Source organism: Geotrypetes seraphini, chromosome 9 (genome assembly GCF_902459505.1).
Source record: "Geotrypetes seraphini chromosome 9, aGeoSer1.1, whole genome shotgun sequence".
Lineage (NCBI taxonomy): Eukaryota > Metazoa > Chordata > Amphibia > Gymnophiona > Dermophiidae > Geotrypetes > Geotrypetes seraphini.
The window spans coordinates 8,922,998-8,950,341 of NC_047092.1; the positions used below are offsets into that span (position 1 = coordinate 8,922,998).

At 42.3% G+C, this 27,344-nt stretch overlaps 1 protein-coding gene across 1 annotated transcript in view; it reads right to left on the minus strand.

Annotated features, from left to right (window-relative positions):
- TAF3 (TATA-box binding protein associated factor 3) overlaps positions 1 to 27,344 on the minus strand; it is a 178,874-nt gene that overhangs the window by 53,811 nt on the left and 97,719 nt on the right. The window contains exon 3 of the mRNA XM_033959039.1: positions 418 to 2,174. Within this exon, the coding sequence (XP_033814930.1) occupies positions 418 to 2,174 (1,757 nt within the window). The remainder of the gene's footprint in view (positions 1 to 417; positions 2,175 to 27,344) is intronic.

A 27,344-nucleotide genomic window follows, 5' to 3' on the forward strand; every position in this document is an offset into this window, starting at 1 on the left:
ATGTATATTCATTGAGGATATCCTGAAAACCTGACCTGCCTGTGGCTCTCGAGGACCGGAATTGCATACCCCTGGTTTAGAGCAGGTCCTCAAGAGCCATATTCCAGTTGGGTTTTCAGGATTTCCCCAGTGAATATGCATGAGATCTATTTGCATGCACTGCTTTCAATGCATATTCATTGGGGAAATCCTGAAAACCCGACTGGAATATGGCTCTCGAGGACCGGAGTTCCCTACCCCTGGTTTAGAGCGCACACACACACACACAATTTCCATCTGCTTCAAAGCATGCTATTGGAACTGAATCTGGGTGTCTATTTTTGTAAAAGGCCCATAGGTGTTTATGTATAGGTGTCATGTTATAAAAAGAGGCCCCAAAAGAGAAAACCACAAAGGACTCGGAACAATGTATCTTACTTTGTCATGTTTATGTTTTTCTTTTTCCTTCTTTTCTTTCTCTTTTTTCTCCTTCTCTTTCTCCTTTTTCTCCCTTTCTTTCTTTTTCTTCTTTTTGTCTCTTTTCCTGTCTCTCTCTTTCAATTTCTCTCTCTCTTCAAACAATTTATCAGGAAGTAATGGCAGCATAGATGGTAAAGATGGAAGTCTCACAGCACCAGGCGTGCTGAATATTGGTAGAGCTATGTCTTTGGCAGTCAACAAAAGAGGCGCTGATGAAGCCTTCAGTCTGTCTTCCTTGTTCTTGTCTTTAAATTTCTTTTCTTTATCTTTCTTGCTCTTCTCCCTATCTTTTTTCTTATCTTTATGCTTTTCTTTTTCTTTTTTGGCACTGCCATCTTTGAGCTTTACTTTTGCATCAACATCATCAGAATCTTTCATTTTGAATTTATGAGCATCAAAGTCTACATCTTTGGACATATCTTTCCATAGAAGTTTTGATTCTCTATTTGCATCCCTTTCTTTATCTTTGTTCTTATCTTTGTTTTTATCCCTTTTCTCTTTGTCCTTTTGCCTATCTCGCTCTCTCTTTTTCAGTTTTGTCTTAAGCTCTTTCTTCAGCTTCTTTTTCACTTCAACTGAGGCCAACTTGGTTTTTTCTTCATAGACTTTGAGCAGAGGCTCAGGAGTTGGAGGAGAAGCAGAAGGAGAAGAAAAATATGGGAGAATGACTGGTACATTTGAAGAAGTGCCTATGTATGCTTTTCGAATGACTTCATTAATAGAGTCATCCATTGTCCAAGAAGTGTCAGAGCTAGATGTTCCACCTGATGTGGGTACAGGCGTACTCCCTCCCTTATTTATATTGTTTGTCGGGACTGTCACTTTAGGAGTCATAGGCTCTGAAATTGTGAGTCTCTTTGGACTGGTAAAAACATCACCTTCCGATTCTGAACCCGAGGAGAACTCAAATGGATCTGGTTCCCATTCAGCACAAGCCCGAGCAATCACAGCATCTATCGAATCCTCAATAGTCTTATCTGCTACTGCTGGTTTCTTAGACAAATCCTCACCACTTAGTTTTTCAGGCTCAGGTGATGTTGGCTCCAGTTTTAACTGTATGTTGTCTTTTCCCATCTTTTCACTTAATATAGTCAAAGGCGTCCTAGTAGGCGTTTCCACCTTAATTGCTGGCTGTGGACCATGCATTGGAACTTTGGGGCTCTTAGGACTTTTGGGGCTTTTGGCACGTCCAGGTGACTTCTTCTCTTTGGAACCAGTTTTTGGTGAATGCATGGGACTTCCAAGAACAGCTGTCAACTGAGTTGATTTAGGTGATTTCGTTTTCTGTCCTGGTGAACTCACTTTTCCTTTTGCTTTAGGTAATAATGCTTTTGAGTCTAAGGTTTTGAGAGCTGGAACTTGTGATTTTGAAACCAAAGCCAGCACTGGTGGCTCTGGCGATACATGAACTAAGTCCGACTTATCCTGTACATGAACTGGGGAAAGCATGGGAGGCACCTTCTGAGAGTTGATTGAACTAAGAGGTTCTCGAGGTTCCAGTGCTTCCTCGGTAATGTCTCCTTTACCGCCAATGATTTTAGGTCGTTTCAGAGGGGGCATTTCCACAGTTTCAGGACTTTCTAATGGTCTTTTGCTCAAGAAGTTTTCATCATTAACAGCCTCCTCCTCTTCCATTTCTCCTTCTTCTTCCAGAGGAACCTGCATGGCTTCAGCTGACGTTCCTCCATCAGTGGGAACCTGCTCCTCTTCTTCCTCTGTAGAAAGAAAAAGCAGCCGTTATTCAGATGTACAGACATAAAATAACTTATATTATCAAGGTTACATGCATCTGTATTTACATAAATCATGCTGTGATGTCATATTGCATTTTAGAAGAAAGTAAAATCAGAATTGTACATGTCATCAGATAGACAGAAAACAAAGGAAATTCTCCTCCCCTCCAAAAAGGATGTTCTAAATACAGCTCACTCCTTTTCAGTGGTAACTCAACGTGAGATACATTCGGGTACGGTAGATTTTTCTCTTTCTTCATAGGGAGGGCTGAGGAGTTGGGATCAGTGTTGGTAAAAACGTACCAACTCAGACCAGCTTCAAAATAAAAACGTACAGCATTATAATATATGGTAAATTTGTCATTTTATATTTATATTATTTTCTGAAGGTTTTTTGTTCAAATAAATATATTTCGGGCTCCTTTTACAAAAGGTGCGCTGGCGTTTTTAGCACATGCACTGGATTAGGGCATGCTACCTGAAAAACTACCGCCTGCTCAAGAGGAGGCGGTAGCGGCTAGCACACGTGGCATTTTAGCGTGCGCTATTCCGCACGTTAAGGCCATAAAGCACCTTTGTAAAAGGAGCCTTTAATGGTCCATTAGTCCTAATTTTGTACATAAAAAAATCTCTTATGTTTCTGTAATTTATAAAATTTCTCTTACATTTACTATTCACAGTAGGAGTTTTAAGTCAGACAGTAGTCCAGAGCCCTGTCCAGAGGGATTACAATCTAAATCTTCAAATAGCCTATTTTATTTATAAATAACATTTATATTCCACAGATTACCATGCAGATCCTAACATATATACATAATAAAATCATTTCAGTGAAGAAACAAAATCAACTACCAGAAAATACCAGACCCACAGGACAGGACAAGACAAGAGTAGAGGTAAGGTTATAGGGATAGGATTAGAGGTAATTTATAAAATTTAGTCAGAGACCACTGTTCAGGCAGTGGGCCTGATGGGCCGCCGCGGGAGAGGACCGCTGGGCGAGATGGACCTCTGGTCTGCCTCAGCGGAGGCAACTTCTTAAGACAGGGCTAAAAAGAGAAAACCATAAGCTTGTGTAAATAAAATTGCCTTCAGCTACCTCCTAAATGTTGATGTGTCCACCAAGGAATATGAAATTATTGGAAGGCGATTCCTCATCTCTGGTCCTGAAATTGAGAAGCAACATGCACAGGTCTCTGCAAAGAGAACCTTAGAACATAGAGGGCTTAGATCAGGGGTGTCAAAGTCCCTCCTCGAGGGCCGCAATCCAGTCGGGTTTTCAGGATTTCCCCAATGAATATGCATGAGATCTATTTGCATGCACTGCTTTCAATGCATATTCATTGGGGAAATCCTGAAAACCCGACTGGATTGCGGCCCTCGAGGAGGGACTTTGACACTCCTGGCTTAGATAAATGAAACACACCCTCTGAGTACAACAGCCTTGGACAGTCAAACTTCAGGACCAAGGTAAGGTACAGAAATAAGGTGCTATAGCATAAAAAGCTATATGAATTTAAAAAAGAAGCTTGCACAGAGATCTGACTGGGTTCTAATGGAGAACAGTAACATAGTAACATAGTAGATGACGGCAGATAAAGACCCGAATGGTCCATCCAGTCTGCCCAACCTGATTCAATTTAAAAATTTTTTTTTTTTTTTTTTTTTTTTTCTTCTTAGCTATTTCTGGGCGAGAATCCAAAGCTTTACCCGGTACTGTGCTTGGGTTCCAACTGCCGAAATCTCTGTTAAGACTTACTCCAGCCCATCTACACCCTCCCAGCCATTGAAGCCCTCCCCTGCCCATTCTCCTCCAAACGGCCATACACAGACACAGACCGTACAAGTCTGCCCAGTAACTGGCCTAGTTCAATCTTTAATATTATTTTCTGATTCTAAATCTTCTGTGTTCATCCCACGCTTCTTTGAACTCAGTCACAGTTTTACTCTCCACCACCTCTCCCGGGAGCGCATTCCAGGCATCCACCACCCTCTCCGTAAAGTAGAATTTCCTAACATTGCCCCTGAATCTACCACCCCTCAACCTCAAATTATGTCCTCTGGTTTTACCATTTTCCTTTCTCTGGAAAAGATTTTGTTCTACGTTAATACCCTTTAAGTATTTGAACGTCTGAATCATATCTCCCCTGTCTCTCCTTTCCTCTAGGGTATACATATTCAGGGCTTCCAGTCTCTCCTCATATGTCTTCTGGTGCAAGCCTCCTATCATTTTCGTCGCCCTCCTCTGGACCGCCTCAAGTCTTCTTACGTCTTTCGCCAGATACGGTCTCCAAAACTGAACACAATACTCCAAGTGGGGCCTCACCAATGACCTGTACAGGTGCATCAACACCTTCTTTCTTCTACTGACTACGCCTCTCTTTATACAGCCCAGAATCCTTCTGGCAGCAGCCACTGCCTTGTCACACTGTTTTTTCGCCTTTAGATCTTCGGACACTATCACCCCGAGGTCCCTCTCCCCGTCCGTGCATATCAGCTTCTCTCCTCCCAGCATATACGGTTCCTTCCTATTATTAATCCCCAAATGCATTACTCTGCATTTCTTTGCATTGAATTTTAGTTGCCAGGCATTAGACCATTCCTCTAACTTTTGCAGATCCTTTTTCATATTTTCCACTCCCTCTTCGGTGTCTACTCTGTTACAAATCTTGGTATCATCTGCAAAAAGGCACACTTTTCCTTCTAACCCTTCAGCAATGTCACTTACATACATATTGAACAGGATTGGCCCCAGCACCGAACCCTGAGGGACTCCACTAGTCACCTTTCCTTCCTTCGAGCGACTTCCATTAACCACCACCCTCTGGCGTCTGTCCGACAGCCAGTTTCTGACCCAGTTCACCACTTTGGGTCCTAACTTTAGCCCTTCAAGTTTGTTCAACAGCCTCCTATGAGGAACTGTATCAAAGGCTTTGCTGAAATCCAAATAAATTACATCTAGCATATGTCCTCGATCCAGCTCTCTGGTCACCCAATCAAAAAATTCAATCAGGTTCGTTTGGCACGATTTACCTTTTGTAAAGCCATGTTGCCTCGGATCCTGTAACCCATTAGATTCAAGGAAATACACTATCCTTTCTTTCAGCAACACTTCCATTATTTTTCCAACAACTGAAGTGAGGCTCACCGGCCTGTAGTTTCCTGCTTCATCCCTGTGACCACTTTTATGAATAGGGACCACATCCGCTCTCCTCCAATCCCCAGGAATCACTCCCGTCTCCAGAGATTTGTTGAACAAGTCTTTAATAGGACTCGCCAGAACCTCTCTGAGTTCCCTTAGTATCCTGGGATGGATCCCGTCTGGTCCCATCGCTTTGTCCACCTTCAGTTTTTCAAGTTGCTCATAAACACCCTCCTCCGTGAACGGCGCAGAATCTACTCCATTTTCTCGTGTAACTTTGCCGGACAATCTCGGTCCTTCTCCAGGATTTTCTTCTGTGAACACAGAACAGAAGTATTTGTTTAGCACATTTGCTTTCTCCTCATCACTCTCCACATATTTGTTCCCAGCATCTTTTAGCCTAGCAATTCCATTTTTTATCTTCCTCCTTTCACTAATATATCTGAAAAAATTTTTATCTCCCTTTTTTACATTTTTAGCCATTTGTTCTTCCGCCTGTGCCTTCGCCAAACGTATCTCTCTCTTGGCTTCTTTCAGTTTCACCCTGTAGTCCTTTCTGCTCTCCTCTTCTTGGGTTTTTTTATATTTCATGAACGCCAACTCTTTCGCCTTTATTTTCTCAGCCACTAGGTTGGAGAACCATATCGGCTTCCTTTTTCTTTTGTTTTTATTGATTTTCTTCACATAAAGGTCCGTAGCCATTTTTATCGCTCCTTTCAGCTTAGACCACTGTCTTTCCACTTCTCTTATGTCCTCCCATCCTAACAGCTCTTTCTTCAGGTACTTTCCCATTGCATTAAAGTCCGTACGTTTGAAATCTAGGACTTTAAGTATCGTGCGGCCGCTCTCCACTTTAGCCGTTATATCAAACCAAACCGTTTGATGATCGCTACTACCCAGGTGAGCACCCACTCGAACATTAGAGATACTCTCTCCATTTGTGAGGACCAGATCCAATATCGCTTTTTCCCTTGTGGGTTCCGTCACCATTTGTCTGAGCAGAGCCTCTTGAAAGGCATCCACAATCTCCCTACTTCTTTCCGATTCCGCAGACGGAACATTCCAGTCCGCATCCGGCAGGTTGAAATCTCCCAACAGCAGAACCTCCTCTTTCCTTCCAAACTTTTGGATATCCACAATCAGATCCTTATCAATTTGCTGCGATTGAGTCGGAGGTCTGTAGACTACACCCACGTAGATAGAAGTTCCATCTTCTCTTTTCAGAGCAATCCATATCGCTTCTTCCTCTCCCCAGGTCCCTTGCATTTCGGTCGCTTGGATATTGATCTTTACATAGAGAGCTACTCCTCCACCTTTATGACCATCTCTGTCCTTCCTAAAAAGATTATATCCCGGTATGTTTGCATCCCATCCATGTGATTCACTGAACCATGTCTCTGTGATAGCAACAATATCTAGATCTGCCTCTAATATCAGGGCTTGCAGATCATGAACTTTGTTGCTTAGACTGCGAGCATTTGTGGTCATCGCTTTCCAGCTATTTTTCAGCGATAATCTCCTTCTTCGTATGGATTTTTGTGTCGTTTCACTTTCCGTTGCAATACTAAGAAATGAGTTGCTGATATTGCTTATGTTGCAGCCTTTACTACTATCACATCTTTTCTTTTGCCGGGGGTGGTCTTTATAATTGTCCTTCGTACATACACCACCCCCACCTTCTAGTTTAAATGCCTGGAAAAATATTGTCTAAATTTCTCTGCAAGGTTTCTTTTTCCTGCTGTAGTAATATGTAGCCCATCAGTGCAATATAGCTTCTTGTCCTTCCATGTATTTCCCCATCCTCCTATGTACCTGAAGCCTTCTTGATGACACCAGGCTCTGAGCCATCTATTAAAGTCCTCTGTGTTTTTCACTCTTTGCTCTCCTTTTCCATATGCAGGCAGTATTTCAGAAAAAGCTAAAGTCTTTACAAAAGGTTTCACGCCCTCACCAAGCTCCCGAAAAGCTTTCTGTGCTGCAAGTGTGGAGTTGTTGGCCAGGTCATTTGTTCCCAGATGGATAACAACATCAGTGTTAAAATCCTTAGTTTCTTCCTTAACTATAGTCAGTATTTGCCTGGAACTCCTGGTAGCTGAGGATCCTGGAAGACATTTCACTATTTTGGACTCCTCGCCCTGTGTTCCAAGGTTAATGCCTCTGATGATGGAATCCCCCAACAGTAATAGTTTTCTGTTTTTGGCTTTTTTATTTGTACTTAGGGTGCTCTTGTTCTCTTGAGTTTCCTTCATTGGTTCCAGTCCCACCTCCCTTCTGTTTTCCTGAGTATCGCAGTGCACTAGTGGAGCGAAGGAATTCTGTAGAGGTAATATTAGTGAAGGTGGATGTTTCTGTGTTACATGTCGCAGTCTTCCTGAGCCTACTGTGACCCATTTATTCCTGGGCTGTTTTATTCTTTGAGGTAGAGGTGGTAAGTTGGTATGATTTTGTGGAGTGATGGAAGCTGCTTTAATTGTATTCAATTCCTGTTTAAGTTTGCAGAGCTCCTCCTTAATACTGGCAAGTTGAAGACAGATGGGGCAAGCCTTAAGCCTCCAAATAGTATGTCTTGGAATTAAAGCACCACAGTGATTGCATAGAATAAAGGTCATCTTGATTGGTTGTGAAGTCCTGATTATATGGGTCTCTATATATGAATAGTGGTCCCTGGGGTTGGTGGGACTATAAGTAAGACTACTAGTAAGGCAGAAATATAGGCTCTATACCACCTAAAACACAGTATTTTAAACAAAACTGCAGGAAGAAGAAATAAGATTTAACAGAGGAAAGAGAAGGATTTTTTTGTGCTTTTTTATATTTTTTTTTTAGTAAGAAACAGGGAGAAGAGAAATTAAGCAGATATAATGCTGAAAACCAGTGAAAAGAGCAGAATATGAAATGGTAACTTAGCTTTTAGAAGTTCACAGGGCAGCCTTGTTTCAGCAATGTCCCAAAGATAATGCAATTAACCTTAGAAGTAAAACAGAACCCCTCCCTTCTCCACCTAATCAGCAGAAAACAATGGCTGAATACTGGTAAGACAGAAATATAGGCTCTATACCACCTAAAACACAGTATTTTAAACAAAAATGCAGGTTCTATCAGTGCTACCCTAAAACACAGGATTTATAACAGGATTTTCCCTACTTTAGTCCCCCTGAGCCACAGACACCAGAAATATAGGCTCTATACCACCTAAAACACAGTATTTTAAACAAAAACGCAGGTTCTATCAGTGCTACCCTAAAACACAGGATTTATAACAGGATTTTCCCTACTTTAGTCCCCCTGAGCCACAGACACCAGAAATATAGGCTCTATACCACCTAAAGCACAGTATTTTAAACAAAACTGCAGGAAGAAGAAATAAGATTTAACAGAGGAAAGAGAAGGATTTTTTTGTGCTTTTTTATATTTTTTTTTTAGTAAGAAACAGGGAGGAGAAGAGAAATTAAGCAGATATAATGCTGAAAACCAGTGAAAAGAGCAGAATATGAAATGGTAACTTAGCTTTTAGAAGTTCACAGGGCTACAAGGGACATATTTCCTGCCAGTGCCACAAGCCCAATATTAATTAGCAGTGGTATTTTGAATTATCTGCAGCAGTTTTAACATAGAAACTGGGGAACCGAGGTACAGCACACCACAGTAATCTAGACAGCTGAGTTCTAAGGATTGTACTACTGAAAGTCCCCATCTGTAAGAATCGGCCTCAAACACCCAATTGTTCTAAGTGAAAACAAAGATGGTAGTGCCAAGATGCTAATTTGGTTAACATGCTATCTAAAAAAAAAAAAAAAAAAAAAGGACTCCCAGAACCTTCAGCTTCACAGAAAACACAGTTTCTCTCAATAAAGCAGAAATATCTGGAGCTGGTGACCCCATGAAGATGACTATCTCAGTTTTAACAACTCTGAAATCTGATAAGTCATAACGTGAATATTTTCAGTCTTGTTCAGAAATATTTAAGTTTCAAGTTTAATAAGGTTTTTGATTGATCGCTTAATCATATTTCTGAGCGATGAACATAATAAAAATTACAATATTTGGGGAACAATACAATATTTAACAATCATTAAGTCCATACAGAACTATTAACAGACTTAACAAACCCATAAACACAAGGAAGGGAAGTGAACTACAAAATATTTAAAGGAAAGCAGAACAATCAAGGAAAATACATAAGGCAGGGGAAACGGAAAATTTCCATAGTATTATACAACAGAAATAGAATTAGCCAGAGAACTGGCTAATTAGTTATCAAAGGCATCTTTAAAAAGAAAAGTTTTTAGATTACTCTTAAATTTCTCCAGATTACCCAAATTTCGCCTTTAACAAGACAAGTTTACCAGTTAAAGGAATTTTTTTCCATCTCAGAATTTTCAAAGCATTGTGCAGAACTTACCACCCCCTCCCCCAATTACGAAGATTAGCTCCGACGCTCATATAATTCCTATGAGCGTCGCAGCAAATACCGCCATGGCTGGCAATAAAACCAAACAGGGCTTTGTAAAAGTGGGGGTTAGTAATGTGTAACCTAGGTTGCTGCGATGCTCTTTATTACTTTGATGAGGCCCCGTCACAAAAAACAACAAAAAAATGTGGCTAGTCTTTATGACTCCATCACTCGTAAGCCAGAGGTTCTTTATTGGCTGCCTAGTGAACAGTTTAAAATTGGAATGATTTTATGTATTTTTCTTCTACATTTCATTTATGCCTGCTCATGAATCTGGGTTTTGGGTAAGCAGAAGAGTTATATGGAAGGACCCACAGACACGGCGGTCTCATAAGCCTAAAGCAGTTTACAAGCAATGCTCTGCAAAACATCCTATATAATAAAAGGTCAGTGGCGCATGCGCTTTTAAAAAAGCGTGATTACTGCGGCCATGGTGTGTGATCCGTGGCCGTGTTCCATTTTAGATCCTGGCCAATGATCACTCTGGCCACTCCCCTCCTCCCGCCCTCACCAACCCGAAGGAAGCTCAACAGACCTCCCGCCCTCACCTCACCAACCCAAAGCAAGCTGGACCATACCCCCCGCCCTCGCTCACCGCTGCTGTCGCTGCCGCTGATCCTCCTCTTCAGGGCAGCCTGCGATCATGGCCGGCTTTGGCAGGCCTCGCGGGCCACTTTCCGGCCTCGGTGGCACATTCCCTCTGACGCACGGGATCGCGTCGGAGGGGAGCGTGCTTCTGGGTTAGGGAGAGGCCTGCGAAGTTCGCTGGGGCCGGCCACCACGATCACGGCCTGCTTTAAAGAGGAGCAGGCCAGAAGACGCCGGGATGGAGGGAGGGTAAGCAGGGGGATTAATTCAGGGGGCCAGAGGGAGAGGGAAAGGGGCCATGGAGAGATAGGGAGAGGGAAAGAGGGCTGCTTTGGGGGGGAGGTGTGCTGGGGACAGACAGTTTTACTCTGGAGGGAAGACAGAAGGGGCCATGAAGAGACAGGGAGAAGGAAAGGGGGCTGCTTTGGGGGAGGGGTGTGCTGGGGGGAGACAGAAGGGGCCATGGAGAGATAGAGAGAGGGAAAAGGGGCTGCTTTGGGTGGGAGGTGTGTGCTGGGGGCAGACAGCTTTGCTCGGGGGGGGGGGGGGGGAGGGGGAGAGACAGAAGGACACAGACAGCGGCCAAGGAGAGAGAGATAAAGAAACACAGACAGACAGACACTCTATTCTAGCACCCGTTAATGTAATGGGCTTAAAGACTAGTTAGATATAAAAGCTGCTATTATCCCTTGTAGCTGGGCCCAGATGTTTTAATTCATTAGTACAGGAAGAGAGACTGGGATTTGTATTTCGCCTTTTTGTAGTTCTATAACCATATTCAAAGTGGTTAACATACAGGCATGTCAATAATTTTCCCTCTGTGTCCTGGTGAGCTCCCAATCTATCTACTGTACCTGGAGCAGTGGAGGATTAAGGGACTTGCCCAGGGTCACAGGATTTGAACCCACAAACTCAAGGTGCTGAGGCCGTAGCTCTAACCACTGCACCACACTCTCCTCCAATACAATATCTGAAGGGAGCCACGTATGGAACAGTGAAGCCATTGTGACATCATTGATGAGGTTGGCTCTTATTGGTGGAATGAGGTATTATGACATCAGGAAAAGGGATTCAAACTTCTATACCACCTTTTTGTAGTTATACAATCACATTCAAAGCAGCTTACACACAGGCACTCGAGCATTTTCAATATCTGTCCCAGAGGGCTCATAATCTATCTAATGTACCTGGGGCAGTGTAGGGGTCACAGAAAGCAGTGCAGGGTTTGAACCCACAACCTCAGGGTGCTGAGCTTGAAACTCTAACCACTACACCACACTCTCCTCCAATCAGGGTTTTTAAATCTCTTACGCTTGCTTTTGTTTGTTTTCTGGCAATATGCAGTATCAGAGGGGAATCTGTGCACTAAGGGATGAATTTAATACATAATATTTTTGTACATACAGGCGTTCCAGCAAAATACTTAAGTACCAAATCAGATTTTGGTTTTCATGTACCTTCATGCATAAAGTCAGAATATCTCCTCTGTAACAGCAGCACATTGATCTGCAAAAATGCTTGAGATGAGCACTTTGACAAACACGAATAAAGTTAAAAGTCACAGCCTCCTATTACAATCATTTCTAAGATGGCATTTTTAATCCCTGATACATCTTCCTAGAAGCAAACTAACAGCAATTAACCAAGCTACCATTTTAAGTACCTGCATGTTTTACAACTCCACTCTATAACAAAAGGATACCAGTTATTTAGGGAAAACCCCGAGGGAATGGTACAGTTTTGGGGGTGAACAACTTTTGCGCACAGAGGAGTGGGACTTGGCAGTGATAGTATGCGATGAAGATGGCCAAATGGGTGAAAGCCAGAAAGATGTTAGGGAGCATAGGGGAGGGGAGCCAGTCTTACCTGCCGTTTCCCTCTCTGCCAGTTTTCCTCTGTAGTCAGAATCATGCAAGGCTCCATTTGTGAGAGCTTCAAAATATATTTAAATTACAATGAGGGGCCCGACAAGATAACTGTTTGCCCAGGGCCCTAAAAAGGGTGAATTCTGCCCTGCCTGTACATTGGTCAAATCAAGAGAGTTTGCACCAGCTCCATCAGCAACCAGAGGGCATCCGCTCAAACTCAAGGGTGGGAGATTTCTTGGTGACATCAGGAAATACTTCTTCACCGAAAGAGTGGTTGATCGATGGAATGGTCTTCCATGTCAGGTAGTTGAGGCCAGTAACGCACTCGACTTCAAGGGACGATGGGATAAACATGTAGGTTCGCTCTGGGGAAATCCTTAAAAAGAGGGTTCTTGTTGAGGAAGGGTTCTTGGAGTGGGTTTGCTCCGGGAAATTCTTAGAGAGAGGGTTCTTCGAGTGGGCAGACTTGTTGGGCCGATGGCCCTTTTCTCCCGTCATACTCTATGTTTCTATCTAATTCAGGATGCTGCAAAATCTGCACTGGCTACCTGCACCTTATAGGGCTAAATTGAAAACTCTACACTTGATTTTCAAGGCCCTATGAAAAAAAAATGGTTCAGAGTACTTAAAAAAGAAGTGAGACCTCTAAGGTCCTCTGAACAGCATCACTATCTGTACGCTTGTCAAAATAAGTTGCGAGATATGATACCCACCAGGAAGCCTTCAAAGTAGTAACCCCCCCATCCCCACCCACAACTGAAAGCCTGGCCCGAGCCTTTCATACCTGTGGAGTGAGTGTAATCGGTCACCATACCTGCTGCACACACTGCAATTTAGACCAGGTTCTTAAAATCTTATTCAAGTATACATACGGTATATATTTGCCTTGACTTTAGCCAATCTTTGTCCTACCCATCTCGTCTCCATGTACATAAAGGGGAGAGTGTGGCGCAGTGATTAAAGCTACAGCCTCAGCACCCTGGGGTTGTGGGTTCAAACCCACGCTGCTCCTTGTGACCCTGGGCAAGTCACTTAAACCCCCATTGCCCCAGGTACATTAGATAGATTGTGAGCCTACCAGGACAGACGGGGAAAAATGCTTGAGTACCTGAATAAATTCATGTAAACCAGTGGTCTCAAACACGCGGCCCGGGGGCCACATGCGGCCCGCCAGGTACTATTTTGAGGCCCTCAGTATGTTTATCATAATCACAAAAGTAAAATAACAGTTTCTTGATCATATGTCTCTTTAGCTATAAATGACAATATTATTATTGGAGACTTGGCCAAAAGGAAAGATTTATAAACTATGAAGAGTTTTACCTCATGCAAAATTGTCATTTCTTTAATAAGACATTAACTCTTTTTTCTGGGGCCCTCCAAGTACCTAGAAATCCAAAATGTGGCCCTGCAAAGGGTTTGAATTTGAGACCACTGCTGTAAACCTTGCCGAACACCATCTCTATGGAGAGGATGAGGTAATATAAACTTAAGGTTTAGTTTAATAGAACAAATGGGATTTTAACAATTTTTAACTAGACATATAAAGCTTTAGAGCAAGTTAAGTTTTTTCAAACACATAAGATGGGAAATTCAAATGGGCTGAGATGAGAGATCTTGTTTGAATAAAGAGGCCTCCTTCTCCCGATAGCCTTGCTTTTAAGAATTAAGTCTTCTGAACCTATCGATTTTTATCCCGTCCTCCCCAAAGAGCTCAGAACGGGTTACAGTTTAATATTCACAGTGTTACAATATAATATTACATAAGATTCCAGTTCAGGGATAGATCTCATTTCTGGGAGGCAGTTACCCAGTGAAGTTTAAGAACTGCATAAGAACATAAGAATAGCCGCCGCTGGGTCAGACCAGTGGTCCATCGTGCCCAGCAGTCCTCTCACGCGGCAGCCCTCTGATCAAAGATCAGTGCCCTGAGACTAGTCCTACCAGCACACATCCTTGTTCAGCAGGAACTTGTCCAACTTTGTCTTGAATCCCTGAAGGGTGTTTTCACCCATCTGAATCCCTGGAGGGTGTTTTCCCCTATAACAGCCTCCGGAAGAGCCTTCCAGTTTTCTACCACTCTCTGGGTGAAGAAGAACTTCCTTACGTTCATACGGAATCTATCCCCTTTCAACTTTAGAGAGTGCCCTCTCGTTCTCTCTATCTTGGAGAGGGTGAACAACATAACATAACATAAAATAAATTGCAAACTGGATAAACACTTCAAAATCGTTACTCTATTAGAATCCCAATCACTGGCTCTCCTATAAATTTACTGGGCTATCGGTACTATATGGGACCTAATGAAACAGATTTTGTGAAAACAGCGAAGCACAACCAGTCTGTAGCCAGTAAAGTCTTTGCTCTGCCACTTTGTTTTGCTGGGAACTGTGCTTTTTGTGCTAAAATTCATTTTGATTAATCAGTGCTTTACTGGAGTTGACCTCTTATAGTTAAGTGGAACAGGCTCTCTCTTGCCCTTGTTTTTAGAATCAGTTTATGTCGGTGTCATCTGAAAAGATTGAACTGTGTGCAGGTCTTGAAAAAAAAAGGACTCTTTAGTCACAGGATTACCATAGCTAAGCTTATTGCGCTGTTGCAATCATAGCTGAACTAAGACTGGTGATTAACGATAGTAATTTATTGCATCTGAGGAGGGTAGAAATAGGAGATGTTGTCGTTATCACGAATCATATTATAAATAACCAAAGCAAAGCCCTTGGAACGCTTGCATGGTGTCAGCAGCGCACCCTGTCAGGCACCGTAGCTTACGATGTAGCCATAGAAACCCCAAAGTCATATTGTTATCTAGGTCTTGCTGCAGCTTTATGATACAACAGTATTAACATATAGATTAGGCCATTTATAATTCTAGGTGTCATTTCAGGTTGGCTTGCTTATGTAGCATTTTAGTATTTTATTGTGCAGAGTGGTAGGGAAATGGGACCCTTTTACAGGTCATTGTATGAAGCCATCATAATAGGCAGCTCAATAAATGCATTGGTTTATCATTATTTTGTCTATGCTAATATTTTAGGGCTCAGTTCACAGCTGCCCCTTCTGTTTAGTTGTGAGTCAGATGGTAGGGTTTCCCAAAAATCAACTGTTGTAGAAGGGTTTATTGAGTTATCTGGGGACGACAAAAGATGTTTGACATGGCTTGAAATAGTTATGGGGGCATTCAGCAATGCCCACCACCCACACATTTAAATAACATTTAATTGACGCTTTCATCCCAAATATTTACTTCTGATCGGAACACAAGTGCGTTTTTGGGCCTTGCTTTCTGCTTCATAGCTCCTGTTGTTTTCTGTGGAAGGAAAAGCCTGTAAGAGCATATGACCAAGCCCTGAACCTAGCATCCTGTCTCTAGCAGTGACCACTTTTTAGGCCACAAGTACCCAGTAGATCCCAAAGATCACATTTTTCATAGCTCATTCTAGACCGTGTTGCAAAAAAAATGTGGTGTACAGAAGTCATCTGTGTTTTCTTTGCAACCGTTACTACCTGCACGCTGGAAAGACCATGCATTAAAACATTCGAATAATAGAGGTATGATGCTAATGCTGTTTGTATAATACAGTGTATGTGGCACAGTGGTTAGAGCTACAGCCTCAGCACCCTGAGGTTGTGGGTTCAAATCCTGTGCTGCTCCTTGTGACCCTAGGCAAGTCACTTTATTTCCTATTGCCCCAGGTACATTAGATAGCGTATGAGCCCACCAGGACAGACAGAGAAAAATGCTTGAGTACCTGAATTACATTACATTACATTAGTGACCTCTGTTCCGCCTGTACCTTGCAGTACCTAAATGTAAACCAATTAGACCCGCAAGTTTGAGACCACTGCTTTAGACTTTAGGTACATTTAAAGTTAGGGAAAAATGCTTGAATACCTGAATAATTTTGTAATCCACACAGAATTGTAGGATATGCGGAATATAAATGATATAGTATTCAGACCCCCAAGTCCAAATTTAACAGAGCACCAGAGGAGACAAATCTGAGAATTAAAAGCACCTCTTTTTTTTTAATGTTCTCTAAAGATAGAGGGAGAGTGGCTATCAGTACACTTCTCCCTCCGTATTCACGGTTTCAGGAATCGCGGTTTCGATTATTCACGGTTTTTAGCTTGCTGGCTCCTCCCCCAAATTACATCAGCTTGCATAGAGAAATCACCGATTCCCAGCACTTTCTTCACCACGATTTGCTTCTCCTTCAGGAACAGGCCAGGTCTCCCACCATGTTATTCGTGGGTTCATCATGTTCACGATGGTTTTTAATAGAAAACTGTGAACAACATATGAAAAAGTTATTCACGGTTTTTCCGTATTCGTGGGTCTGTTAATCCCCTATCACAGCGAATACGGAGTGAAAAGTGTAGTTCCTGCTGTTGGACCAATGGTGAAGTCACCGGGAACCAGCTAGCAGTTGAACCATTGGTATGAGAATATATATCCTGAGAGTGTTCCCAAGGGGGGGGAAGGGAAATCGGCCCTAAAGGACTGTTTCCATTGGGAACCTGGGCCTACAGATTTCCTGGAAGCAGCCTTCTCATTCTATATGCATCAGGTTACATGTCTGCACCATCTGCTGAAGGTAACACCAGCCCTCCATAAAAGATTGAAATCTGCCCTGACCTTTTTTTTTATGGCTCCATCTACTGGCAGGGGAACATAACCCACTTATCTGGACTGATGTAGCATGGACAATAAGGGATAAAAAAAAACAATTTTATCAGTAAGGCTTTAGGCTGCAGCCCTATACATCAGTTCCTTTTTAAGCAAATATGCACGTTTTCATGACGATCTTTCATTCTGTTGCAGGGATCTTCCCCCTCCCCCTCAGTGCTCTCGATGACCTTGACAAAATTCTAGAAAAATCTCAGGACCTGGGGCTCTAAAGCAATTTTAGAATTAGCTTTGAATAATTGTCCCACAATATGAGTTTCTTGATTAATTGCTTAAGATAAGGTCGCCTTTTCTTGGCTGCCTCCAGTGACTCCCCCTATTTCTCATAATCATGTTTGTCTCTTTCCTCAGTACACTGGGAACAGCTAAGAGAAAAATCGGAGATACACCAATTCTATTACTTGAGGATTAGCAAGGAGATAACCCCTTTGTATTCTATTACTGACCATTATTTGAATAATTATTTAATCAAGTTTTGTCCATTTGAAAGATGCACTAATCATCTCTACATAAAACTCAGTAGAGCAAGTTGTGTCTTTTATCAATGCAACATTTTATGAGGGTAACAAAGATGATGAAAATCAATCATTTATATTGATGCTGAATTTCTTTTCTGTGAATAGTAAACTGTAAATTGAAAACTGACATTTTTCTTCCAAGTCCTATAACTATCTATCTTGGACATTGCCAATAAGTATAACATGCATAATAATTTACAGACAGTTGAACCAACTTCAATCAAAATAGCAAATTAATACCCTTAGATATGTCAAGAAAAAAAGAGATCTAGTGAAAACAGATTAGCAATATTATAGGTAAGAGTGAGTTTATAAATATATACGAGTATATCTAAAAAAAAACTACACACAAGGGCCAATGCAATAAGGTGTGTCTTAGGAAATTTTGTGTTGGACTTCAGGCCATGACTACACACCGAAAAAATGTTATGTTTAATGCTGTAAACAAACTGCATACATACGGCATGCTTGCAAAAAAATATGTGTAAGGGACATTGTGCCAAGGTAACAAATGTACCCATATTCTACTGCATTTGGCATGAATTACCAGCAGAATCAATATTTTGTGCAAGATTGTACCAGGATATGAAGCGCTGCTTGTGCTTACGTTCTATGCATTTGTGTGAATGCTAAATATAGAAACAGAGAAACATGATGGCAGATATAATAGCCCATCCACAGTAATCATTATCTCTTTCTCCCTCTGAGAGATCCCACGTGCCTATCCCAGGACCTCTTGAATTCAGACACAGTCTCTGTCTCCACCACCTCTTCCAGGAGACTGTTCCACGCATCTACCACCCTATCTGTAAAAAAGTATTTCCTTAGATTACCCCTGAGCCTATCACCTCTTACCTTCATCCTTTGCCCTCTCATGCCACAGCTTCTTTTCAAATGAAAGAGACTTGACTCCTGCGCATTTACGTCACGTAGGTATTTAAATGTTTGGCGAAACAAGAGCCTTGTTGGTGACATCCAGTTCCTTGTCTTTTGTCAGCGTGAGAAGTGCTATAGCAGGAAGATCTACTCGCTGCTGTTGTTGACATCGTCAGAAGATAAGTGAACTATTTTGTTCTTTTTCTGGCTCCCTGTGCACAGTGGTGGCTTTGGTCCCATTTTGAAAAGTTACATTTTGAAACGTGTGGAGTTTTTTTGCCTATGATACAGAGCAGGACTGGCTTAAGAACTCATTGGGTTGCCATCCGTATATTGTTGATAAGTTGAGGCTTTTTCTCCACCTATTATAAATGTACTTTCATGGGGTATCTCCACCACTAGGCTAATAACAATTTTTTTGCTGATTGTATTTAAATGTCTCTATCGTATTTCCCCTCTCCCGCCTTTCCTCCAAAGTACAGATCAAGATCTTTAAGTTTGTCCCCATACGCCTTATGACAAAGACCATGCACCATTTTAGTAGCCTTCCTCTGGATCGACTCCATCCTTGTTATATCTTTTTGAAGGTGCGGCCTCCAGAATATTCTAAATGAGGTCTCACCAAAGTCTAATATAGGGGTATCAATACCTCCTTTTTCCTACTGGCCATACCTCTCCCTATGCACCCTAGCATCCTTCTAGCTTTTGCCATCACCTTTTCAACCTGTTTGGCCGTCTTCAGATCATCACATACAATCACACCCAAGTCCTGCTAAACTGTACCATTACCTCGGGTTTTTGCAGTCCAAATGCATGACCTTGCATTTCTTAGCATTAAACTTTAGCTACAAAATTTCAGACCATTCTTCAAGCTCCGCCAAATCTTTTTTCATGTTATTCACACCATCCTGGGTGTCTACTCTACTGCAGATTTTCATCTAATCCACAATGAGGTAAATCTTACCCGACAGCCATTCAGCAATATAGTTTATAAAAAATGTTAAAAAGAACAGGCCCAAGAACAAAACCTTGAGGCACACTACTGGTAACATCCCTTTCCTCAGAGCAATCTCCATTGATTACTACCCTCTGTCACCTTCCACTCAACCAGTTCTTGACCCAGCCTGTCACTTTGGGATCCATCCCAAGGGCATTCAGTTTGTTTATTAGTCGTCTGTGTGGAACATTGTCAAAGGCTTTGCTAAAATCTAAATACACCACATCTAGCGCAATCCCTCTATCCAATTCTCTGGTCACCCAGTCAAAGAAACTGATCAGATTTGTCTGACAAGACCTACCTCTAGTGAATCCATGTTGCCTCCGATCCTGTAATCCACAGGATTCCAGAAACTTCACCATTCTCTGTTTTAAAAGCGTTGCCATTAATTTGCTTACCACAGAAGTCAGACTTACCAGCTTGTAATTCCCTTACACTACTTTTATGGAGAGGGACCACATCTGCCCTTCTCCAGTCCTCCGGTACAACTCCCGGACTCTACAAACTCATTGAAAAGGTCAGTCAGCGGAGCCACCAGAACTTCCCTAAGTTCCTTCAGCACCCTCAAATGTACACCATCCGGCCCCATCACTTTGTCTACCTTTATTTTAGCTAGCTCCTCACGAACACAACTCTCTGAAAATCGATCAGGGTCTATTACTCCTCCATCCCTATTCAAGTTTGTCTTCTGCGGTCCCACTCCTGGCGCTTCAGCCGTGAACACAGAACAGAAATATTTGTTAAGCAATTCGGCTTTTTCTTTATCAGCTTCTACACATTCCTCCCCTTCACCTTTGAGTCTCACAATGCCATTTTTGCACTTCTTCCTATCACTAATATATCTAAAAAATGTTTTGTCTCCCCGTTTTACCGTGTCAGCTATTTTGTCTTCCATTTGCATCTTTGCTTTCCTGACTACACGACCAGCCTCTCTTAACTTTTCCAGATATTTTTGCCCGTCTTCCTCTTTCTGTGATCTTTTGTAGTTTATGAAAGCTAACCTCTTATTCCTTACCTTTTCAGCTACTACTTTTAAGAACCAAAGTGGCCTTCTTTACCTCTTACTTTTACTTACTTGCCTCACAAAAAGATTTGGCGCCCTTATAATAACTCCTTTTAGTTTTGCATTTCCACTCCTTCCAGACGTTCCCATCCAAACAATTCCTTGACGTAAACCCCCATCCGAACTAAATTAGTTTTTTTAAAGTCTAGAACCTTTGCTTTTGAATGAGCCCTCTCTATACCCATCTTAATATTAAACCGTACCATGCAGTGATCACTGGATGCCAGATGATCACCCATTGTAACATAAAAAATACTTTTCCTGTTTGTAAGCACTAAGTCCAGTAAGACCCCATCCTGCAAAGGTTCCATTACCAACTGCTGGAACAGTTCTTGTAGAGAATCCAGGATCTCCCTACTTCTAGAAGACCCTGCAATAGGGATACCCCAATCAATATCCAGCATGTTAAAATCACTTATTAGTAAACTTCCCCCTTTTTTAGATATATTCTGAATGTCTACTACTAAATCTCTGTCCATTTCTTCTGTCTGTGAAGGAGGACTGTATATCACACCAATGTAAATAATAATAATAATCAGGTTATATATTGCAAGGCCATAAAGTTCTATGCAGTTTACAATAGTTAAAAAAAATAATAATAATATTGCAATTGTGTGGCTTTAATATGATCTTTAATATAACAACGCTGCTACTCCTCCTCCTTTTCTTCCTACCCTGTCTTTCCTGAACAGATTGCCACTATATCCAACACATCTTTTTCCATCACAGCTTCTAGATCCAGAATCTTGTTTCCCATACTTTTCAGACATTGTCCCCTTTTTCCATCCATGTAGAGGTATTCAGTGATTTACTTACCTGAGGCTTTGATCACCCTGCCCTATCACTTCTAGTTTAAAGCCCTATTCAGTAGATTAGTTAGCCTGCTTCCCTTCTTTGATAGATGCACACCATCCCTGCTCAACAGCCATTAGAAAATCATCCCATGATCTAGGTAGCCAAAACACTCTCGACATCATTCATGTAGCCATGCATTCATCTCCAGGATGCGAGCTTCTCTGCCTTGGCGTTTAGCCTTGACAGGGAGGATGGGCGAGAATACCACCTGCGCACCTGACTGTTTCACCTTCTCTCCCAGAGCCACAAAGTTGCTTTTGATCCTTTCATGGGGTATCTGGCAGTATTGTTAGTGCCAATGTGGATGAACAGCATCGGATAATAGTCATCAGGCTTGATGAGTTTCGGCAAGCTCTCCATAACATCTTGGATTTTGGCACCAGGCAGACAGCATACCTCTTGTGACTTCATGTCTGGTCTGCAGATGGATACTTCTATACCCCTCAGAAGGGAATCGCCAACTACCATTACCTTACGCCACCTAGTGGTCATGGATCCAGTAATTGTTGGGATTCAAGCTTTGGTCCTTCCTCTCCTTGGGATGCTCTCATCTCCTCACTTCCAGGACAGCATACCGGATCTTCAGTTCAAGGGAAGGGGGATACCAATCTTGCAAAATTCTGTATTCTAAGTCTAGCTGTCTTCCTTCACCACAGCTTCTTCTTCCCCACTGCTGGTAATCTTTGATGCCTCGTGAACCATTTCATCAATGTACCCCTCATTCTCATGGATGCTGTTCAGTCTTGCCACCTCCTCTCTCAGTTCCTTTACTTCCTTCATGAGAGATTTAAGCTGAAGACAGCTTGCACATGGAACCACTCTCTCTGCCTGGATATTTTCTGTCTGCACAGAGACAGAAGTTGTAACCTGAGCAGCAGCTTTGATGATATGATGTTTCCCAGCCATACTGTGGTGCAGAAGTACTTACACCTGGAAGAATAAAGAAAGGGCAGAAAAATCCTACCAAAGTAATGCCCTGTTCCTGGTTGGCTGAAGAGCCTATAAATCAAAAAATCTCTGTCTTGGGGTGGGCGAGAGGGAATTAAATTAACACTAGAGCCTTTCCCCAACAGCTATTTGTACCCTAATCTAATATTAAGTCCTGAAATGCAACCTAAAAAACTAATCTAGGCTAAAACACTGTTTGATATTAAACCCTAACAAAGACTCTAAAGGCTACACTACTGCCTAACTGAGTTTGCTGAGCTAAAGAGAACTGAAATCCAAGTTTACATGCTAGCAGGCAAGATATTCCAATGGATGTTTTTTTCTCCTTACCAGGGCAGATCCTTCCTCAATACCTCTTCAACTGCAGGGAAAAGGGTGAGTTTCCAGATCCTGGTGAGAGGGTTTGGTGTTTCAGGTTTGTGCAGATTGTCCTTGCTAAGAGCAGCTGGAGAAGTATGAAGGGCCATTTAAGAGTAGTATAAAACTAATTTGAGCATAGAAGTGGGTGGGCAGAGGCAGACAGTAGTTCACAGGCTGTGAAAACTCTCTTTAATGCTGAGCCTCTACAATCTCTCTCTTCGAACCAAGCTTACTGAGTTAGGCACTATGCCAGCATTCCTCCCATCAAGGGTCACCTGTGGAGTCTGATCTCTAAGAAAGTCCTCAGAGTTCAGTCTGTATATTTTGCACATAAATATTATTGGATACAGTTAAGAACGTCCGACTTACGTCGGAATCATATTTACGAACCAAGGTCCTGCCTCTTTCTTCCTGTGCCAACGCACCCCCTCTTCCTCCCGTCAAGTCCAAACACAACCACCCTCCTCTCTTCCATGTCATCCTTCCCTCCATTTTGTGTCCCAAATTTCTGCCTCCTTCCCTCCTGCAGGCATTTACCTCCTCTGGCCGACTCCCTCCTCCGAACCGCACTTCTCTTTGCAAAGCCGCAGCCCCTACATGTGGCCCACGACTGACCTGAAAGCCTTCCCTCTGGGAGGGGGTGAGGCATGGATTTGGGAAGCAGAACAGAGGGAGGGAAGAGCAAGGTTGCATTGAGACACAGAAGGGAATAGGAGGGTTGAGCTGGGACAGGAAGGGAGAAAGAGGGGTCATGTTGGGACAGGAAAGGAGGAAGAGGAGTTGCGTTGGCACAGGAAGGGAGAAGTAGGGTTGTGTTGGAAACAGAAGGAAGGGAGGGAGCACAAACCAGAGGGAGCATGAACTTGGGACAGAATGGAGGGAGGGGAGCTTGAACTTGGTATATAAGATGTAAGAGTGAGGGAAAGAGATGCTGAGGTGGGGAGGGAATAGAAAGGGAGAATTGTTGGGCATGGGTGTCTGAGTGAGAAAGAGATGGTGCACATGGGGAAATGAAGAAACAGGCAAATTTTGCATAAGGAGGGAGAGAGAAATATTGGATATGGTGGTGGGCGCGGTGTGAGCTACAGATGCAAGAGGGAGAAATGTTGGATGTGGTGATGGACGGGGAATAGTGGAACGGATGAAGAACAAAAGTGTAAACTCCTATCTTTTTTTTCTATTTAAACTACGGTACTTTATTTTGAGGACTGTTTCTTTTAATGTTTAATGTTCTTTAATGTATAATATTTTTATAGACTGTGTACTGTACAGGATCCGAGTTACATACAAATTCAACTTAAGAATAGTTAAAAAAAAAATGGAACTCATTCTTAACCCGGGAACTGCCTCTATCATGAAAATTTCTGCAGCTGAACACACTGCCTGTCAATTTACAGCTGTGGCACCTTCCACTTATCCTTACTTTTGGCGACAAGATCACCTGAGCTCTTCATCCCCCAACTATTTTCTTCTTTTCATTTTGTGCACTAGATTGCCTACTGATCTGCTTCAATTAAACAAGAAAAAAGTTGTAAGTAGCTCATGCTGACACAAGAGAAGAAACCAGTATGAAACAGCAAATTAACTTTTTATTACTCCTTAGATCTCATGCAAAACCCCTGCATAAGAAAAGCAGATGATAAGCCTCAAGGATATAAGAACTTAAGTATAGCCTTACTGGGTCAGACCAATGGTCCATCTAGCCTAGTAGCCCATCCTCACAGTGGCTAATCCAGGCCACCGAGCATTGATATTTAATAGAAAAGCCAAAACAATGCAAAAAGAACCCATGCTAAAGTGTAATCAAGTGCAGAGGTTAGCACACATCAGCCTCACTACATCCTAACCCCCTTCTAGAGGACAGAGTCAGAATATTTCTCATCCTGTTTTACCTGCTATGATTCTTTTTCCTCATTAAAGACACCAGCAACAATATTTTTGCAGCAGATATTTCATGTCTGCAATACCCCTGAACACAATGTACCAAGAGTCTGTATAGATGAACAGTAGATCGGGGGAACCACCTTTACCTGGTAGGAATTATTTTTATAGAAAAGAAAAGAACATGCATTCCAAGCAAAAAAAAAGAGGCAAGTGAGGTCAGAAGAGAAAGTCTAGCCAGCACCTCTCATATGACTGCTTTAATCTGAGATGTCAAAGGCCAGGGTAATAAGGTGAATCTTAAGCATGTTTTTAAATTGCAAAAGGAATAGTTCAACATGAATGGTAGTTGGAAACACATCCCAATTGGCTACAACAATAGAAAAAAAAGGCACATCGTCTAGTAGATGCAAGGCAATTGTGGGATGAGGAAGGAACTAAGAGGCAATAACCCGTGAAGACTGATGTGGATGAGAGGACTAGTGAGATATGGAGGCGATCCTTCATGCAGTGCTTTGTAAGTGCAAAATAAGATTGTGTAGACCAGGGGTGCCCACATTTTTTGGGCTAAGCACTAGTAAAATGGTTCCTTAGGGGAAGATTCTGTAAAGAAAGTTTAACTGTAGGTGTCCACCGGCTTAGGCATCCAAATAAAGTGGATAATAAGCCCAATTAATGAGTTTAACCAGCATTAATTGGTACTTAGATGCCCAAACGGTGGACACGATTCTACAAATAGGCATCTACAATTTTGTGGATGCCCATCGGAGAAAGCTGCATCTAAAAAGTAGGCTTGATCCTGATGTAGGCGTAGCATGGGAGAGGCTTCGATGTGGACTTCTCTAGTGCAATTAGCATATTTCTGAGCACCCGAGTGCATCTACTTAACACCTTCATTGTAGGCAATTGAAAAGCAGGCTACAATGCCTGCTTTTCAATTGCGTGGTTTGGGCGATTGACAGACGTGAGTTAGCTGGACAGGACTTAGCCGGGCTTTGGACGTCTCCAAAGCGTTCTGCTAAATAGGTTTATGGAGGCAAGAGAACAGAAGAGGAGGCAGCCACATCAGCCATCAGTTCTCTGGGAAAGCGGCGGGGAACAGGCAGCCAGCCAGCCTTGTGCGCCAATCTCAGCAAGGAAGGGCGCCACGTCCAGCGAGGGAGGGCAGCAGGATTTAAATAAGGTAACAGGAGGGGGGGGGGTGCGCTTTGGGTATTTGCTCCATAAGACGCACCCTTATTTCCATCCACTTGTTTGGGGAAAAAAAGTGCATCTAATAGAGCGAAAAATATGGTATATAACTAAACAGGTCTGGGAAGATTGTCTGTCAGTGTTAGCAATAAAGCTGTACATCCATTTTTGATTTTCTGTTATTTCATTTATTTTTATAAGGCTTAATCATTTTTTGTTTTCTCCTGATACAGGTCACGTCAGCTAGGTTCAGTGCACAGAGTTTATAGAGCTATGTTTTGTGTTTACTGTTCAAGCAAATTAAGGCTATTTGTTTTCAGCAGGTTTCTGTGTACCTTACAACCTTAACAAAGTGCCGGCCATTTGAGGTCCAGAATGACAGGAGCAGCATGACATACCATCACGTCATTTGGAGGGGGGGGAGGTCATAACAAGGACAGTGACCTCTTACTTCCTGCGGGCAAAAGCAGGAAGAAATGGATTATATTCCCCAGAGCTGTTGATTGAGACTGGAATTAATAAGCAAAAGAACTCCCAAAGATATAAACAGCTGAAGGGAATCCATGCATAGCTAGCTCAGGTCAGAGCGGCTCCACTACAGGGCTCTGGTATGTCAATTTCTGGTTTCAAGATGCCTGCAGCACGACAAAGCCCTGAAGGGACATGCGCAGTCCCTCACCACACGCCTCAGTAGAGACCAGCCACCTCCTACAATGCTGCTTGCGCTAAAGTACCGTTTGATCATAGAGATTATGGAAGCAGGCAAATCATCCATCTTAACAAAAACAAAATGTTTTGGCTCCCAGCAGTTTCTCTTTGTTGTCGCAGTCTGGCGCCAGAAGTGAGCAGTAAATAATAAACATGAACCGTTTCCACCCGTGTACCTAGGGAGGACATTCCATTTTAACAGTACAGTGGGTGACATTTTGTTTTCCCCCAGTTATATCCTCTTGTCTGTCATCTGATTTAGAAGCCATTCATGGGTGGCGTCTGTGCTATCCAGCATCTCGACGTGCCTAACAAAACCTCATTACCAACACCAGATGAGTTGAAACAAAATTATAGCTTTTGTTCAAAATGTTAGTTCTAATTCCTTTTCAACTGGTCATGATATATATATATATATATATATATATAAATAAAATACTACGTTCACCATACATAATACAATGTCTGCCATGCTATGCTAGTATAGATAATGCCATGCCATGTTTGCAGAGATCTGCCATGCTATGCTTGTACAGTATAATCTCGTTATAATGAACTTCAAGGGACCTGGAAAAACAGTCCGTTATATCCAGAGTTGCATCTTTTTAAAACTTTATTTAGGACAACTTGAAACAACATTTAATCAAGGAACAACAATCACTGCACAACCATATGAGCAACATCAAGAACAAAACTCAGCAAAACATTGGTATGGCAGGAAACGATTGCAAAACCAGGACACTAAAAGATGTTCTAAACTCTAAAGCATTATGTCGTACTGTACTGGAAATAAAAATACTCTGTCATTTTCTTCAGGGCTGCATTTTGATACTATATCACCGGCACACCACGCGCCTTGTAGGCGAAGCCTGCGTGTCCGTTATAGCCGAACAAAACTACAGCTAAAAGCGTTTCTGGGGACCAAATTAGTTGTCCGTTATATCCGAAAGTCCGTTATATGCGAATCCGCTATAAGCAATGATTTTCTGCATGTTTATAAAGGCGCTCGGCCGG